Source organism: Vitis riparia, chromosome 6, assembly GCF_004353265.1.
Source record: "Vitis riparia cultivar Riparia Gloire de Montpellier isolate 1030 chromosome 6, EGFV_Vit.rip_1.0, whole genome shotgun sequence".
Lineage (NCBI taxonomy): Eukaryota > Viridiplantae > Streptophyta > Magnoliopsida > Vitales > Vitaceae > Vitis > Vitis riparia.
The window spans coordinates 14187478-14204813 of NC_048436.1; the positions used below are offsets into that span (position 1 = coordinate 14187478).

The 17336-nt window shown below is 35.8% G+C and overlaps 1 protein-coding gene and 1 long non-coding RNA gene across 2 annotated transcripts; one reads left to right on the plus strand and one right to left on the minus strand.

The window, feature by feature from the left end:
- Positions 1 to 931: 931 nt before the first annotated feature.
- LOC117916778 lies at positions 932 to 1851 on the minus strand. Its single transcript, XR_004651596.1, has 4 exons — positions 1778 to 1851; positions 1533 to 1679; positions 1314 to 1439; positions 932 to 1224 (listed from the first exon to the last, which is right to left on the minus strand). It is a non-coding gene; the product is annotated as an uncharacterized LOC117916778 (long non-coding RNA).
- Positions 1852 to 16032: 14181 nt separating this feature from the next.
- LOC117915656 (biogenesis of lysosome-related organelles complex 1 subunit 1) lies at positions 16033 to 17168 on the plus strand. Its single transcript, XM_034831280.1, has 3 exons — positions 16033 to 16223; positions 16358 to 16563; positions 16897 to 17168. Exons 1-3 carry the CDS (start codon positions 16070 to 16072, stop codon positions 16984 to 16986), a joined length of 450 nt encoding a protein of 149 aa, XP_034687171.1. The 5' UTR covers positions 16033 to 16069; the 3' UTR covers positions 16987 to 17168.
- Positions 17169 to 17336: the final 168 nt, after the last annotated feature.

The window sequence follows — 17336 nt, forward strand, 5'->3', positions numbered from 1 at the left end:
GCCCTCTCAAAAGAAGACACGTGGTTGAGCAAGGCTCTTCCACGTGGCAAAATGACCAGCTGCAAGAAAAGGCCCCAAATGGGGGTCTACATTTAGCTTTAAGGCTTCTAGTTTTATTACCTGTTGTTGAACAATAACTTCAATAAATTTATTTAACTAATATAGCATGCATTTGATATAAATGAAGTAGGTACTTACAACATCCATCAAATTTTGTCTAGGACGTAAGCACTCAAAATCTCCACGAACTCCATGTTCATGACCAAAGTCAACAAGAAGCTCACTAAAATAATAATATGTTCAAACAAACTTGAGTAAATTGGAAGCATATGAAGGCTAAAATTGTAACAACACATCTATGAATGTTCTAGACACGACAAACCTTTTTGACAATGCTTTATTGAAAACATAATCAGCGACAAGAGATTGAAGTACATTGAATGATTGAGTATCCACCACGTCTTCACGAATGGACATGGGGATTGACTAATTCGAAAACAAGACATAATTATTAACTATATATGTTAAGTATCAAAAATAAGAACAATGATATTAAACTATTTGTATTATACCTTTGATGCTTCACGTTTTACCATCTTCCTTAAATTGTGTACAAACGGGGAGACCTTGAATTTACTTGGTTTCCTCTCCCTTGATGAACGTGTTTTCATGACATGATTAGGATAACCACATAGTGCTTGTAATGGTTCATAATATGGAAAATGTCATTAATATACATCTATTTACTATGTAATGGTTAAGTAGTTGTAAAGAAAATAATTTTTCCTTTTATATGATACATACCTTTCCATAATCTCTTCTATTCCTTTTGATTGGAAGTGGTAAAATATTTTGATTTTCGTCTGGAATGATATGCACTTCAATTGATGTAGCACATGCATCTTCATTCTTTTCATTCAAGTCTTCGGTGCATAACTTCTCATTTGACAAAGTGTGAAGATAATGTTCATTCACATTCATATTGTTCGTATCTTCCAAACTTCTCTCGCATGAGAGCATGTCATTCTTCGTTCCTTCCTCGTGCATTCTCAAAGGTTTTCCGCTTGACCTAAGGAAGAGACCTTTCACTGTAGTATAATTCTCCTCAAATTTAGCCAAAATTTGATCACAACTACTACTACTTGCACCATAAGCCATATCAATTAGATGTGTCTTTAATTGTTGAAAGGTTTTATCCATCTCCATTAAGTTCCCACCATCAACCTAGTGATATATACGAATGTGATTAATAACATCATAATACAAAGGTTGTAAAACACCGTTAGTCACGATGAATATTGTAAAACACTTACTCGTTTAATAACATCTTTGTTTAGATTGATGACAAATTTCTCATCGTCCTCATTCTCACTCGCCATTGTCGTTGCATTTCCATCAACGCAATCCCTTATCTCATTTTCTATCACCCATATTTTGAGCTACAATATATTCATCAAAATATAATACATATCAAATTTTAAATCACTAAAAACTTAAATCAATAGTAAACGACTTTCAAAACTATAACTTACATTCTCATTTGCATATCCACCAAGTTTTTTCAATCTTCATTTCCTGTCCAATACTTCATCATCTCCCCAAGCAGTAATCCGAGGAGAAGGTCGAGTATATAGCGGTAGAAATTTCTCTTCAAACGATATATGCTCGTGGTAGAATAACTACGAGTATATTTGACATAGATATATAGTTAGTTCATAAATTATATTAAAACAAAATCGTATTTCACTATGATGTAAATTAATTACAAGGACATTACCATTAAAAACAATAAGCAACCGCAAACCCCACTTTGTTGTTTCTTCTTAAACTCTTCAATCCCGTGCACAAGATAAGACAACACAAATTCTGCCCAATTCATCTTCTTTATTGAATCGATGTCTTCCACAAGATGTAAGAAAGAACGATTCACAAAAAGCTTCATTGTTGGGCACAATAATGCACCAACACAAATAATACAAAACGAACTTTAAAATCGTTTCCACCCTCTTTATCCTCCCTAATTTGATTTTCTAACATCACTAATGGAAATCGCCCTTTTTTATCACAATCTTTTTTACATAAATCATTCTTATGGCCAACATCTTTGTTCATGCCAATCTTGAACCCTCTTGCCCTCAATCCCATAATAAATTCAACATCAATGGGGGATAATTTGATACAAGTATTATACAACTGTAACATATAAGTGTTCGGATTAAAACTATTTATCAACCAAAGACATAACCCATGATCAATTTTCCTACATCGAAGTTGCAAGAGGCTACCAAATCCTATTTCTTCTATGGCTGCCTTTTGCTTTGGTTCTAATTTTTCAATCACTCTAATCACTCGCTCGGGGGAGCATCGAGTCTGAAGATATAACTGAAAAGATACACAAACATCAAACATGTTTACATTAATATAATTTCCAACAAATACATAAGTAAAGAAATTATATATTCATTACAAAAAAAATTTACCTTTGGAACCACACCCTTTTGAAGTGAATATTGTTTTGAACTTTCTTTGGACTTTGCCATGAAATTTTCTTTTTCTACTTTTGAAAGTGCATTCCACTTCTTGCCCAATTTTTTCCTCAACTACATTAATTGGTCACATAATTTAAATTCTAATTTTAAAATGTAATTATATTAGACATAACAATATTACTCCTTACATCATCATTTATCTTCACTCCTTTATCCTTCTCTTTCATCATGGATAATTGATCGTTACTACAAAACAATTTCAAACAAATTTAACAATAACAACCACAAAAATTACATTAAAAAACATATTATTTTACATATTTCTATTTTCCCTTACTAGTAATGTATCCAAGCGCCGATAGGCTTCTTTGGATTTCTAACAACTTCAAGACCATCGCGTTCGCTCCTAAAAATTAAATCAAATCATTTAAGTCAATTTTTATAATATGATTTCGGATATAATAAATCAAACATACTTTCACCACCACATTATCTCAACTTAAGTTTTTTTTCACATTTCAATAAATTTTATTTTTATATCTTACTACAATCAATCAAATGCCAATTAAAATACAAATACCATTACAACTACAACATCCTCCCCAAATATCTTTACATTTAAAATGATGACAAAATTAACATATAAATTTTTTTCAATGTTCAATAATGGATCTAGCCACACTCTTTTTCTATAATGTAATCAATCCATAAATCTAACAAAAAACGTGAAATATAATGGATACAATATTGTAAAACACATAATTACTACTCACATTTTTTCCCTTTATATAGAACTCGCCAAATAATTAGGATACAAGCGCCTTTTGAGTAACAAACAATTGTGTCCTTCTCAGCTTTCTTTTCCTTAGTACTACACGTCCTCTTCTTCTTCTTCCAGCTACGTCTTCAATTCGGGTTTTTAAACCATTAAATTTAGAACCTGAAAACATCCCCTTACACCTCTTAAACAAAATATAAAATATGAAGAAAACACAAGGGTTATGAAGATTCCACTAAAATTCTCCATGTGAAATAACCGAAATTCTCTGTGTGACAAAATGTAGCAGAAAGCAAAAATTCAGAAAATTTACATAAAATCTTCGAGAAGAAGAATCTAGCAGAAAAAATAGCTGACCTGGACATCGGGAGAAATGAAGTCTAAGACTCGGATCTTGGCATCGACCTCGCCCACAATCCTGAGCTCGCGGTCCTTGAGGGAGACTTCTTTGATGAGGTCAAGACGTCGGCTTGGAGGAGATTGGCCCGGTTCACGGCGATGGTGGTCTCCACCCACCTGTGAAGACGTCTTTGATCCCGATTGACGGCGAAGGTGGTCTCCACCTAGCTGTGGAGACGTCTTTGATAAGGTCTGCGACGTTGGCCTCGAAGAGGTTGGCCCGGTTGAAGCCGACCGTGGTCTTCACCCAACTGTGGAGAATCAATGGAGAGAAAAACGGGAAAAATGAGAGAAAACAAATATGAGAGCGGGAAATGGGTGAGCTATGGAGGAAGTAGGCTATGGAGGATGAGTGAGGGTGGGGAAGAGCCACACAGCCGGCTATGGAGGTGGAGGGGAAGAGAGCAAATTAGGGGGGAAAAAAGGGAAAAGGAGGAGAGAATGGGAGGGGGAGGTACCCGGTTTGAATTTTTTTTTTTTTCCTTTTCATTTGGATGGCTGAGATTTATTCATTTTCATCCAATGGCTGAAAAAAATGGAGGCATGGTACCGAAGGAGGTATTGTAGAATTTTCTTATGTTTTTTTATAGTTAAGTTAATTAGTACAAGGAAAAGAGGTAATAAATGAATTTACAGACATGAAAAAAAAAATCTATTTTTTACAATTTCATTTGTCTTATTTCAATATCATCATCAATTTTATTCTCATATTTACCTATTACTTTACTCATTATGTTAATAGGAACATCTTAACTGAGCGATGCAACTCCATCGATATTGTAAAGACACATCTCCTATAAATTTGACTATTGTATCTTATGTGAGAAAACATCATTTGGTTATCGCTTCAAACAATATCAAAAGAGAGAAAATTATTCTTTAAAGATAGCATACTACAAATCTCACTTGGCAAGTATTTTTTTTTTTTTTAATTTCTATTGTTTAAAGTTGAATTATTTTTGTACGAATTTTATTGTTGCTAATAGTCTCTAAATATTATTCTTCCAAGAGACTTCTAAATTAATGATACTCATAAAGTTAAATGGCTTAGACATAGTTATATAAGCATTTTTGTTGAGCATTTATGTTTGATTGATGCCTAAGGCAAAAAAGAATCTAGGTTTATAACTTAAATCAAATGTTCATATTTAAAAGTAATATTAATCATTCTTTGAAAAGAAATTGTGCTTATTATTGAAATATCATACAATTTAATTGTAGAATCAAATATTCATCATTTTAGTTTTGATTAGATAAATAATAGTACGTGTTATTAAACATGAAATTATACCTTAGAGATATGATTCTTATAAGTGCCAAATTAGCCTAAGTTGAGACATCGTTCTTTGTATTTCTTTCTTCTTCTTTTTTTCTATTTTTTTTTTCTTTTTAAGAAAGGTCATTGGAAGAAAACTGCTATAAACTCTATTAAATGATGAGCCATAATAATTTTCTAATCTCAATCTTATTATATATCTAGAAATTTTCGATCTTTAAAAGATTTCATGCCATAAATTCTTTTCTTAATTAAACAATTTGTTTACATATGTTGACATTTATGCATATATAACTTTAAAGTAAATTTTTTATATTCTCTATTAATATCATGATGGAATTAGAAACATCTTAAATTTTTAGATTATAGAGTTTGTTATTTTTGTAAGTTATCATTTTAAGAGTTACACACATTGTAACAATTATTGATACATTACCTAGATATCCACTCACTCTCATTTTTATAAATCCATTGAAGTCTACTCATCCATCTTCAAGTACTTTTAAAAAAATATATATATTTATCAAGCCTGGGTTGATAGAAAATTCAAGAGTTGTTCTGGGTGAAAGTTGATGGCAATGTGTTTCATTTGTGAGTGAAACACTAGGTCAACGCTAAGATAAATTGTTCCAATGTTGTCACAGTAATTCACAGGAGTGGTAGGAATGTGGAAATGAATCTCATGAACGAGATTTTGAAGTCAATTTATTTTAGCAGCTAGCAATGGAAACAATTACTCTATATTTGGCTTCGATAGAGAAACGAGTAACAATGAATTACTTTATGGAGCTTGAACTTAATGGATTTGTACCAAGAAAAACAATGTACATTGATGTTAAAGTGTGGTCATTAACATTTCCAGCCCAATTAGAGTTCGAAAGAGCATAAAAAGGCATTAGGAGACTTGCGAAGAAGAAGGTCATGGTGCAAGGTGCCTTTGAGATAATGAAGGACTCTTTAAGAATTGTCCAGTGATTCATTGAGGGACGATGCATAAATTGTGATTGTTTATTCCTAGCAAAGGAAATATCATGTTGAGTGAATGATAAGCATTATAAGGCGGCAACAACTTGGCGGTATTGAGAAACATTTTTATAAATGATAGTAATGTGGAGATGAATCTGATCGCTTGGTTTTTTCGTTGTTTATTGGATCAAAACAAAATTTATAACCTAATTCACTATTCTAGAGTAGCTTGTACCCGATCAAAAATGGTTTTAGTACTGTGGACCCTCACCCGATCCATCGGACCGGCGCGACTTGCTATGAAAAGAAAAGAAGGAATGAAAAAGTTGGAGTTTTCCAGTTTTGAAAAACCCGCCCCCGGTGAGGAACGGTGTTGTATGGAGTCGCCACTTACTTTTTATTTTTATTTTTTAAAAAAGGGGAAAATTAAGTAAGAACCAAAACCCCTAATGACCCCAGTATGGAAAAAAAACGGTCTGCGAAAACTAGATTCTGGGTCCGGGGATCAGGTTACCCATTGGGAAGGTACCTCATGCGAGGTAGCACCCCTCTAGGCCCGGAACTCGGTCTCTACTAATGAATTAGGGTATGTGGGAGCATATGGGTCAAAGATGAAACCCTAGGCTAAATAGATGTCATGAATCACACAATCCTAATTGGTATTTGGCATGCATAAGAATTCAACCAACCCAAAACAATGGGTGCGTACCTATGGTCCCCAGCTATGCGCTGCATAAAAGGTCAGCCAAACACAGATAAACATGTAACAAAAATTCAGGATTAGGCACCATGCATGCATATGATTCAACAATCAAAACCAACGATGCGTACCTGTGGTCCCTAGCCATGTGCTACAGTAGAGGGTGAGTCAGCCACGCAACATGTATTCAGAATCAAGCATCAAATTTTGTGCCAAAAAGGAAGAAGGCTGGTTGAGATCAGGTAATGGACTCCCCAAATGTCATACAAATCAAACTAGACTTACCTAGACCACCCCACCCATAACTTCAAAATTTCCCATACTAACTGAAATCAAACACTGACTTAAACCTTCAAGATGGCTCACAAGTGCCCTATAGCAAATGGGTTTGAGCCCCAATGGATAAGGGCTCGAAAAATGCCAAAAACGAGGGCTACCTAAAGTCCTTCAGCAGAACAAGTTGAACTGGTTCTCAACTGGTACAACCTATTGAGAAGAATTCCAAAATTTTTCCATAAAACTCCTAAATGAGTGAGGATTCAAACAAAAGAAACGGTCCTCAATTCCGAGCCCGGATGAGTGAGAACCGGACCAAGAAAGGCAGGTGTTCCTCATGCCTGACAGAGGCAGCCAGTTATGGTGCTGAACTGGTTGAACCGGTTCCCAACTGGTTCATCCGGTTGATAAAAAATCCTAAATTTGGTCAAAAAGTTCCTAAGTGATTAAGGAAGCAAAAGAAAGAAACGGTTCTCAATTCCGAGCCTGGATGAGTGAGAACCAGACCAAGAAAGGCAGGTGCTCCTCATGGCTAACAGAGGCAGCCACTTATGGGGCTTAACCGGTTGAACCTGTTCCTAACTGGTCCATCCGGTTGATAAAAAATCCCAAATTTGGTCAGAAAGTTCCTAACGGATTAAGGAAGCAAACAAAAGAAACGGTTCTCAATTCCGAGCCCGGATGAGTGAGAACCAGGCCAAGAAAGGCAGGTGTTCCTCATGGCTGACAGAGGCAGCCAGTTATGGGGCTGAACCGGTTGAACCGGTTCCCCAACTAGTCCATCCGGTTGATAAAAAATCCCATATTTGGTCAAAAAGTTCCTAAGGGATTAAGGAAGCAAACAAAAGAAACGGTTCTCAATTCCGAGCCCGGATGAGGGAGAACCAGACCAAGAAATGCAGGTGTTCCCCATGGCTGACAGAGGCAGCCAGTTATGGGGCTGAACAGGTTGAACTGGTTCCCAACTGGTTCATCCGGTTGATAAAAAATCCAAAATTTGGTCAGAAAGTTTCTAAGTAATTAAGGAAGCAAAATAAAGAAACGGTTCTCAATTCTGAGCCCGGATGAGGGAGAACCAGACCAAGAAAGGCAGGTGTTCCTCATGGCTGACAGAGGCAGCCAGTTATGGGGCTGAACCGGTTGAACCGGTTCCCAACTGGTCCATCCGGTTGATAAAAAATCCCAAATTTGGTCAGAAAGTTCCTAAGGGATTAAGGAAGCAAACAAAAGAAACGGTTCTCAATTCTGAGCCCGGATGAGTGAGAACCAGACCAAGAAAGGCAGGTGTTCCCCATGGCTGACAGAGGCAGCCAGTTATGGGGCTGAACCGGTTGAACCGGTTCCCAACTGGTTCATCCGGTTGATAAAAAATCCCAAATTTGTTCAGAAATTTTCTAAGTGATTAAGGAAGCAAAATAAAGAAACGGTTCTCAATTCCGAGCCCGGATGAGGGAGAACCAGACCAAGAAAGGCAGGTGTTCCTCATGGCTGACAGAGGCAGCCAGTTATGGGGCTGAACCGATTGAACCGGTTCCCAACTGGTCCATCCGATTGACAAAAAATCCCAAATTTGGTCAGAAATTTCCTAAGATATTAAGGAAGCAAACAAAAGAAACGGTTCTCAATTTCGAGCCCGGATGAGTGAGAACCAAACCAAGAAAGGCAGGTGTTCCCCATGGCTGACAGAGGCAGCCAGTTATGGGGTTGAACCGGTTGAACCGGTTCATCCGGTTGATAAAAAGATCCCAAATTCAGTTAGAAAGTTCCTAAACCATTCATAACCAATCAACAAAAATCATGTGTGGCCTTTTTTATCCACACCCAAGCAATACAATATTCATATCAAAGGGAAGAAAAGATGATGAGGAAGGAGAAAAACATATGAAGACGAGGAAGATAAACCGTCAGCAAAGAAAATTCAGCATGCTTACCTCAGAATCTCCACCAAATATGATCCGTGTATGCCAATGACGACTCCCAAAACTAAGATGCTGTCATTCTCCTCTTCAAAGAAACCACAGTGCTGAAGCTTTCCCCCACACCCTCAACTCAGAAGATGCTCCTGACCTTTTTGTTTCTCTCCTCAGCAAAATTTCCCCTCTCTCTGAAAATGCCAAAAGGTCCTTTGCTCTCCTCTCTTCCCACCTTTTATACTCATACCCCTCTCAGCATTTGAGCCTCCTGGGTTCCTTCCCCTTCAGCACCGAAATCCCCTTCATCAGCATGGGAACCACACCCCTCATTACTTCTCTTAAACTTACAAGGCCAGTTCACTCCCTTCAGCTTTCAGCTTGCTTCACCACCAAGAATCCATATGGATTCGTGGTGGGCTACAAGGAACCAAAACCAAGGCCCAAAATGGACCCACAACATTTCCCAAAACCAATATGGAGCTTACGGGCCTGAGCCATGTAGGATTTGGGCCCCAAAATTACTAGAATTAGTGTTTTACCTCAACTGACTCAATGAACCGGCTGAACCGGCCGAACCGGATGCCCACTGGTTGAACCGATGGCAAAAAAATTTGAAAATTTGACATAATGTTCCTAGAAGAGTAAGGAATCCATGAAAAAAAACAGTACATGATTCCAAGTTCGGAAGAGGGAGATATGATCAAAACAATTACCAAAAATCAGTATTCTACACCGGCTGACTCGATGAACCGGCTGAACCGGCTGAACCGGCTGCCAACCAGCTGACCGGTTGCAAAAAATTTTGAAACTTTTACAGAATGTTCCTGGAAGAATAAGGAATCCATAAAAAGAAACGGTTCTTGATTCCGAGTTTGGATGAGGGAGATACGATCAAAACAAGCCCGAGTGCTCCGAACCTCAACATGCCTCTATAAACTCCAACTAAGCTAAAACATCGGGATGACCCCACTTCCTTCCTATAGGGTGATGTGAATGACTAGGAAAATGACCACGATGACCCTCTAAAATGAACCTCATATGCACCACAATGGACCACAGACAAGCCCACATGAGGCTCGGACACCGACTAAGCCCAAAAGGGGCCCTAGTAGTGTCATATGAGAACGATGGGTGCAGGTGACGCCCAAAGGATAAATGCCAGTGTCGAGGGACAAAATTGAGGGTCTACAAGTACAAACTACTGTAGTATAGTGATTTTTAAGTGTCATCCACTAGGATGGATTATTCTTGTTAATTAAGGCTTGAATGGAAGGGTAAGAAATGATTGTGATCAAGTGAAATTGATTTGAAAATTCAGAGTAAAAAAAAAATGAATTTAACAAATGGTCTCAAATTGAGAAGAAAAATGAAATGTAAAATAGAATAAAATTAATAGGAGATGAAATTCTCGGAGTTAAGATTTTCTAGAAAACAATTTCCATGGTGAATAGATATTGAGATCTACTTTTCATTAAGTTAGATTGAAAACCTAAATTTTCATCTAAATCGATTTTTTATTTAACTTTAAGTCTAGATCTAATTTCTCTTCAAATTAGGTCATTTAATCCAAGAGATCAAATCAAATCATATATTCAATTCATTTTAAATTATTTTCCAATGATTCACACAATGCAACTATTCAATCTCATCAAATCTAGCTTTAAGAATTTGATGAATCTACCTAGTTTGCATTGTAGAAATCATCCAAGACAATTTGAAGAGAAAAATCCTCAAAATTCAATTAATCAATCAATTGGATCAAATTACCTGTGTAATTCAAACTCATTTCTCTAATTCACCATAGATCCTACCTCTAGATTCTCCCTCCTTCGAGAAAAACGAGATTTAACCACTCATGCTTGGAGATTTGGTCTCACAAGGCATGTTAGGCTAGTAAGAAAATGAAGATAAGTAGAGAATTCTATAGAGAGAGAGAAAATCTAGAAGATTCTACAATTAGAAATGTCTAAAAGTCCCCTAAATGAGAAAATCAAGTTTTTATTTATAGGCCAAGGTTAAGTGGACACTTGGCATCATTTAAGAGGTCCTATAGAGGCTTATTCACCAAGAAATCTGGAGTTTAGTAATAAAATGGTCATTTCGCACGAGATCCAACAATTTCGCATGATTGTGTGAAATAAAAAATGCAACAACAACAATTTTTGCCTTCTTGAAGCATTTCACATGATTGTGCGAAAATTTCGCATGATCATGCGAAATCAGCTTTGAGGTTTCCCTTTTGTTTGCAGCAAAAATTCATTCTGGCCCATTTCGCATAGTCATGCGAGATTTTCTCATGATCATATGAAATGAAAAATATTTAAATTTTCAACTCTTTTTTTTGTCATTTCTTCCATTTCTTTCTTTTGAATCCACCTCAATCACTTCCAAATCCTGGTCCAAACCAATTGCATTACTTCTTTCATTATGCATTTGGATCTTCATTAACTTTATTTGTTTTCTTCAATTTGATTCATTTCTTTTGTCATAAATTTATCAAAATCATACCTTGAAATGACTCCAAAACTTCATAAAATAGTTAGTAACTCTTGCAAGGGTAACAACATGTTAATTGAGTATTTTAGGCATAATTACTACTCAAAAGATGTAAAACTCATGAGAATTATTATATAAAATATGCTCTTTTTGAGTAGTAATCAAAATCTCATGAATGAGATTTTGAAGTCAATTTATTTTAGTAGCTAGCAATGAAAACAATTACTCTACATTTGGCTTCGATAGAGAAATGAGTAATAATGCGTTACTTAATGGAGCTTGAACTTAATGGATTTGAACCAAGAAAACAATGTACATAGATGTTAAAGTGTGGTAATTAACATTTCCAGCCCAATTATAGTCCGAAAAAGCATAAAAAGACATTAGGAGACTTACGAAGAAGAAGGTCATGGTGCAAGGTGTCTTTGAGATAGCGAAGGACTCTTTAACAATTGTCTAGTGATTCATTGAGGGACGATGCATAAATTGTGACTGCTTATTCCTAGCAAAGGAAATATCATGTTAAGTGAATGATAAGCATTATAAGGCGCCAACAACTTGGCGGTATTGAGAAACATCCGAAGAAGGAACATCATCAAGCAATGTTAAAGTTTCAGTGGTAGAGAGGGGCTTGGTAACTTCCTTTGCATTTTGCATATAATTTTTCTCCAAAAGATCTCGAATATATTTGTGTTGGGAAAGGAAAAGACCATTGGTAGTTCAAATAGCCTCAACACCTAAAAAATAATTCATGGATCCAAGATCTTTGAGAGAAAAACAATTAGATAAGGAAGTGATAAATCATTGCATTGTCTATAAATTGTTTCCAGTGACGATGATATTATCAACATAAACAAGAAGTTGTAACGCATGTTGTCCTTTACGCATGATGAAAAGAAAAGTGTCTGAGATAGAGTTGATGAAACTATAACTAATGAGAAAGGTGTGTAGTTTATGAAACCATGCAAGTAGAGCTTGGCGAAGTTCATAAATTGCTTTGTTTAACTTACAAATATGATTGGGAAATTGTTTGTTAGCAAAGCCAGGAGGTTGTTGCATGTAGACATCATTATCAAAGGTGCCTTAAAGAAATGCGTTATTGATATTGAGTTGACTTAGAAGGATGAACAAAGGACCATGTGTGGTTTCGAAGGAGAGTATCAAATTCATCGCTCATAGCAATACACCAATGAGGATATTGTTGTGCTTGAAGATAAGTAGTTGGTTCAATAGGGTTGGGTATGGAAAGAGAGTTAGAGGTAAGACTGAAAATTTTTTGTTTGAAAATCTGATTTTTAGAGCATGTGACAATGCCTTAGGGTGGTAAGATAGGTGATGGATTTTTGGGTAGGGAATTAGTGAGGATGAAGGGACTTACCATTAGTGATTAAGAGTCAACGAGGCTACTAATTTAGTGTTTAAGATGGGTAAGTTGGCATTAGTGAAGATGTCATTGATTGAAGATGGAGGGTAAAGGGAAAGTATGAGAATAGGAAAGTTAGAGGTAGGGTTGGTTAGTTTAGATGAAGGAATGAGAATTGTGGCCGGAATAGTGGCAAAATCAAGAGATAGCCAAGACTCAAGGAAATGTGTGGTGACTTGACTCATGGAGACCGTATTTTGGTATGAGAATTTGTTTTCTAAAAAAATTACATAACATGATATATAAAGTTTTCTAGAAACAGGGTTTATAAGAATTATATGGCACAAAATATCCCAAAAAAATACATAGTATGGAGCAGGGTTGAAGTTTGTGATTTGTGTGGGGTTAAAGTTAGGGATAACATCAACAATAGAATGTTTTTAGCTTGTTATAATTTGGGATATGTTGAAAAAGTTTCTCAAATGGAGACAAATTATCCAAGATTGGTGTAGGAAGACGAGTGATAGGATATGAGGTTGTTTGGAAAGTTGTAGACCAAAATTTAAAGGGTAAGGAAGAATGATGCAATAGTGTTAGTCCTATCTCAACAACATGGTGATGTCATTGCTTGATTGTACCCACAATTTGTGGAGTGTAAGGTGGAGAAATGAGATGTTGGATGTTATGTTTAGAAAATGTGGGATTTAAACCTTAAAATTCTCTTCTTTTATCAAAATACATTGTGGATATGAGTGCTTGAAATATTTTTCCATTGCCTTTTATTTTTCAGAAACACTAGTGACTTCAAATTTATGTTTCAAGGGATAAAGCCAAGAGTATTTTTAAAAAAAAAAAAATCAATGAAAAACACGTAATATTGGTAGTTGTTAACTAGGGTAATCAGATAAGGTCCCTAAACATTCGTGAAAATTATTTCTAGTGGTCTAGTATTGATAAGAATAGAAACACCAAAGAGAAACAATGGCTTTTATTGCAAAGACACGAATTATACACATCAAGGTTTGACATAGTGGAAATAGAAAGAAAATTACTAAAAACAATATTTTTAAGAACTTTGGAATTGGGGTGGCCAAGATAATGATGCCATTGATTTATATGACTTTGGTAGAATTGTAGCATATGGCTAGGGTTTGGAGTGTAGTAGAAGAGGTTTGCCATTCATACAGATTTCCTTTACTTTGACTTTGGACAAGCAAAGCTCCCATTTGTAAATTCTTCACAACAAAGAAAGTGGAAAAAAAATTCAATGGAGATATTATTGTGTTTGCAAAATTGGGAAACATATAACACATTCCTTTTGATGTAAAGAGCACACAAAACATTGTTAAGTTGAAAAATAAAGTTAGGAGTAATAAGCTTAATAGAACCAGTGTGGGAGATGGGAACATTATTATCATCATTGATGATAACGTCATTAACGCCATTATAAACGGAATGAATAGACAAGTTCTGAAAATCTTATGTTATGTGATGTGAGGCATTCGAGTCCATTATCCAGTTGAGGCTGTTGGAGTCATTGGCCATTAAGTGAGCCTATGATTCTAGTGAAGAAGTAAATCGAAAACAACAAGTTTTGGTGAAGTAACCAATCTTGTCACATGGTTGACACACAATTTTGGTTCATAGTATGCTAATTATGGTTGGAAAAATTGGGACGTTTTGTTTGAGATGAGAAATGTCTCAGATGGTTACAATTCATGGTGGTTCCTTGATTCAAGTGCTAATTCCCATAATTGTAGTTGTTGCACCCCTGTCCATTCAAATTGTAACATTTGTTCTTGGCATTAGAGTTCTTTTGATTGAATTGGGCTATTATTTGCATAGTTTCTCATTCAGTAGTGTGCATTTTAAGACTTCGTTCATGATCTGCCAATTTCTCATGTGAAGTTCTTCAAAGGAAATTGGTGTATCTTGGATTCAAACAACAACATTTATTTCTTTGAATTCTTCTCCGAGCCCGTTCAGTACAACAATGACTAAATCATCATCCTCAACAAGGCTTCCAGCAAGTACTAACTCATCAGCAATAGTATTGACAATTTGCATAAACTCTGCATATATCATGTTGTCTTTTATGAGTTTGGTAAGAGACTTTTTAAGGTTGAAGATGCGAGATCGTGACCTATTGGCATATGTCATATGCAGTCGATCCTATGCTTCTTTGGTTGATTCAATAAAAGTGATAAGAGGTGCGACTTGATAAGAAACAAATACAAGCATGGCATTAAGGAAGAGGTTGTCTTGCATTTTCTAAAGTCTGTTATCTAAATTTACAACATCAATGTCATTCTTCTTGATAGTTATAGGAGGTTCTATCAATGTGCCATTTATATACCTTGTGAGATCATAGCTATTCTATCAAGGTGCCATTTATATACCTTCTAAGATCATAGCTATAGAGCAATGTTAGAAATTGAGTTCGCCAAGTAGGGTAATTGGGACCAGTGAGTTTTACTGGTAGTTGTGATGTTAAGAGTTATCAACATGTTCAAAGTTCCTTCGGGAGTGATAACAATAGGAGCTTGATTTGATTTAGTTATATATGACTTTTCGATCATTGTGGTAAACAAAGAGAAAAAAATTTGAGATATGGAGCAAGAGAGATCAGGTGTGCTTGTTGGAGCAAGGATGCTCTGATACCAAGAAAAGATGAAGCACATCAATGGAGGAAAAATTGCTTGTATCCTAATTATTTACAAAGTATATAAAGAGTCGTACAAGGAAACAATGGAGATATTCTATAGCCTAATTATGTGTATAATCACAGTTAGAATATACAATCAATGAAAGTTAACATAAACAATATAAGAAAGGCTATAAGTTGGTCTCGTGCATTCCTTCTTAGTATAAAACAAAGAAATATCAAAGATGCTTTTAAAAATTAATTTATCACTAACCTAGGAACAACAAATTGCTTTAATAAAATTTATAAAATCTATATAATTATAAGTATAAAACAAATTTTTCGAACATGAAATATAAGTTTTAGAATATTAATTTAGTATTATACATCATAAGAAATATAAGTTGTATAAAATCAATTTAGTTTAGTTTTCATCAATTAGGAAATAAGAAATTGAAAATCGAATAGGCTAAATTCATTTCTACATTTCTTAAATCCAATCAAACTTGGTTATAAATCGATCTAATCCATTCTAGTTGCAGAATTTTCCTTTCACTTCATTGTGTTTACTTGGGCAATTTGAAGGAAAAGTTCTTAACACTCATGATAGGTTCGGTTGATGACGTGGTGAGATCTGGGACGTCTAACGGCCAGGGTAGCACAGACATGTGTGCACCCAAGGTCTTCCATTCCCACCTCTCCTACCAAATGCTATAATCACCGCGCATTTCACCTATTTTTCGTGACCCTCTTCTTCGCTTTCGTCGAAATGTTTACACAGCCTCTTCCGGTGGCGCGTGCACGCGTGTTGTCTCCCGCTGAGATCGAGAGACCAAATGCAGATCCCAGCGGCTTGGAAGCTTCTCTGCTTCAACTTATCCAGGACCACCACCAAACTTCTCTCAAACTCCGCGATGAAACCGGTCAGTTCCTTTTCCTTTCCTGCCTTTTCTTCTTTTTCAATTTAACTAAATTTGAGCTAGGTTTTGGTATCTTCAAAACCCTAGGTGTCGAGAATTGAAATTGGGGATTCTATTTCGAATTTTTTTGAAAACAGAGAAAGCAAAGAAAGATGCAATTAGAACAGCGATGAGGGTTTCGGATCTTTTGGTGGATACTGTGAATGGTGGAGTTCAAGAAGCGTTTATTAACGAGAAGCGAATTGAACTCGAAAGCCGAGCATTAACTGCCACCGTCATCCGCTTTGCCAAGCAGACCCATCAATGGCTGGCTGCTTCTCATGCCATCAACACTGCTATAAAGGTTCTTTATCTGTACTTCTGAGTATCTTCCATTTCTATTCTAATTTCACTACATTTAGATCTTGCCTTAAAATTTGCATATTGATGAGCTGCATATAGAATATTAATCGCTTGAAATCGAAAATCATAAATTTGGATTGCGGTAGTTGCTCGATTATAATGTGTTGAAGTATTGACGACAAGTTATTGGGGATAACTTTGTGTTTAGATGCTACATGAAAATTGAATCCATCGACCTCCTCGCAAAATGAAAGAGCTCGATATGATTCTTTTGTCTTTGTTGATTTATTTTGGGAGAGGTTGTTATTCATGTTCTATGGGTTTGAATGTGTAGGAAATTGGAGATTTTGAGAACTGGATGAAGACCATGGATTTCGACTGTAGAAGTATCAATGCTGCAATTCGCAACATTCACCAACCATGATCTTGATGGGTGATTTCTTAGATCAATTTTCGTGTAATTATTTGGAATTTGGGAGTTTAATTTTTGTTTATCTCTGTATATGGGTTCAATTTCTTATCTTGAACGGGAAAATCCTGTGTCTCAGAACATGACATACCTTAGTATTTATGAATGGAAAGTTTTATGCTGCCTCTTTATTTCTCGATTTTTTCTTGATGAAGTTGAATATAAATGGTGCTTCATCTTTCTTTCATGGACCAATTCTACGAACTGATGCCCTCAGGCCAGAAGATGAAGGGAGAAGGCAGTTGGTGAAAAAAACTTGTGCTTAGCTGCCTGAATATGCAATGTTTTGGTTTCCAGTTAACTCC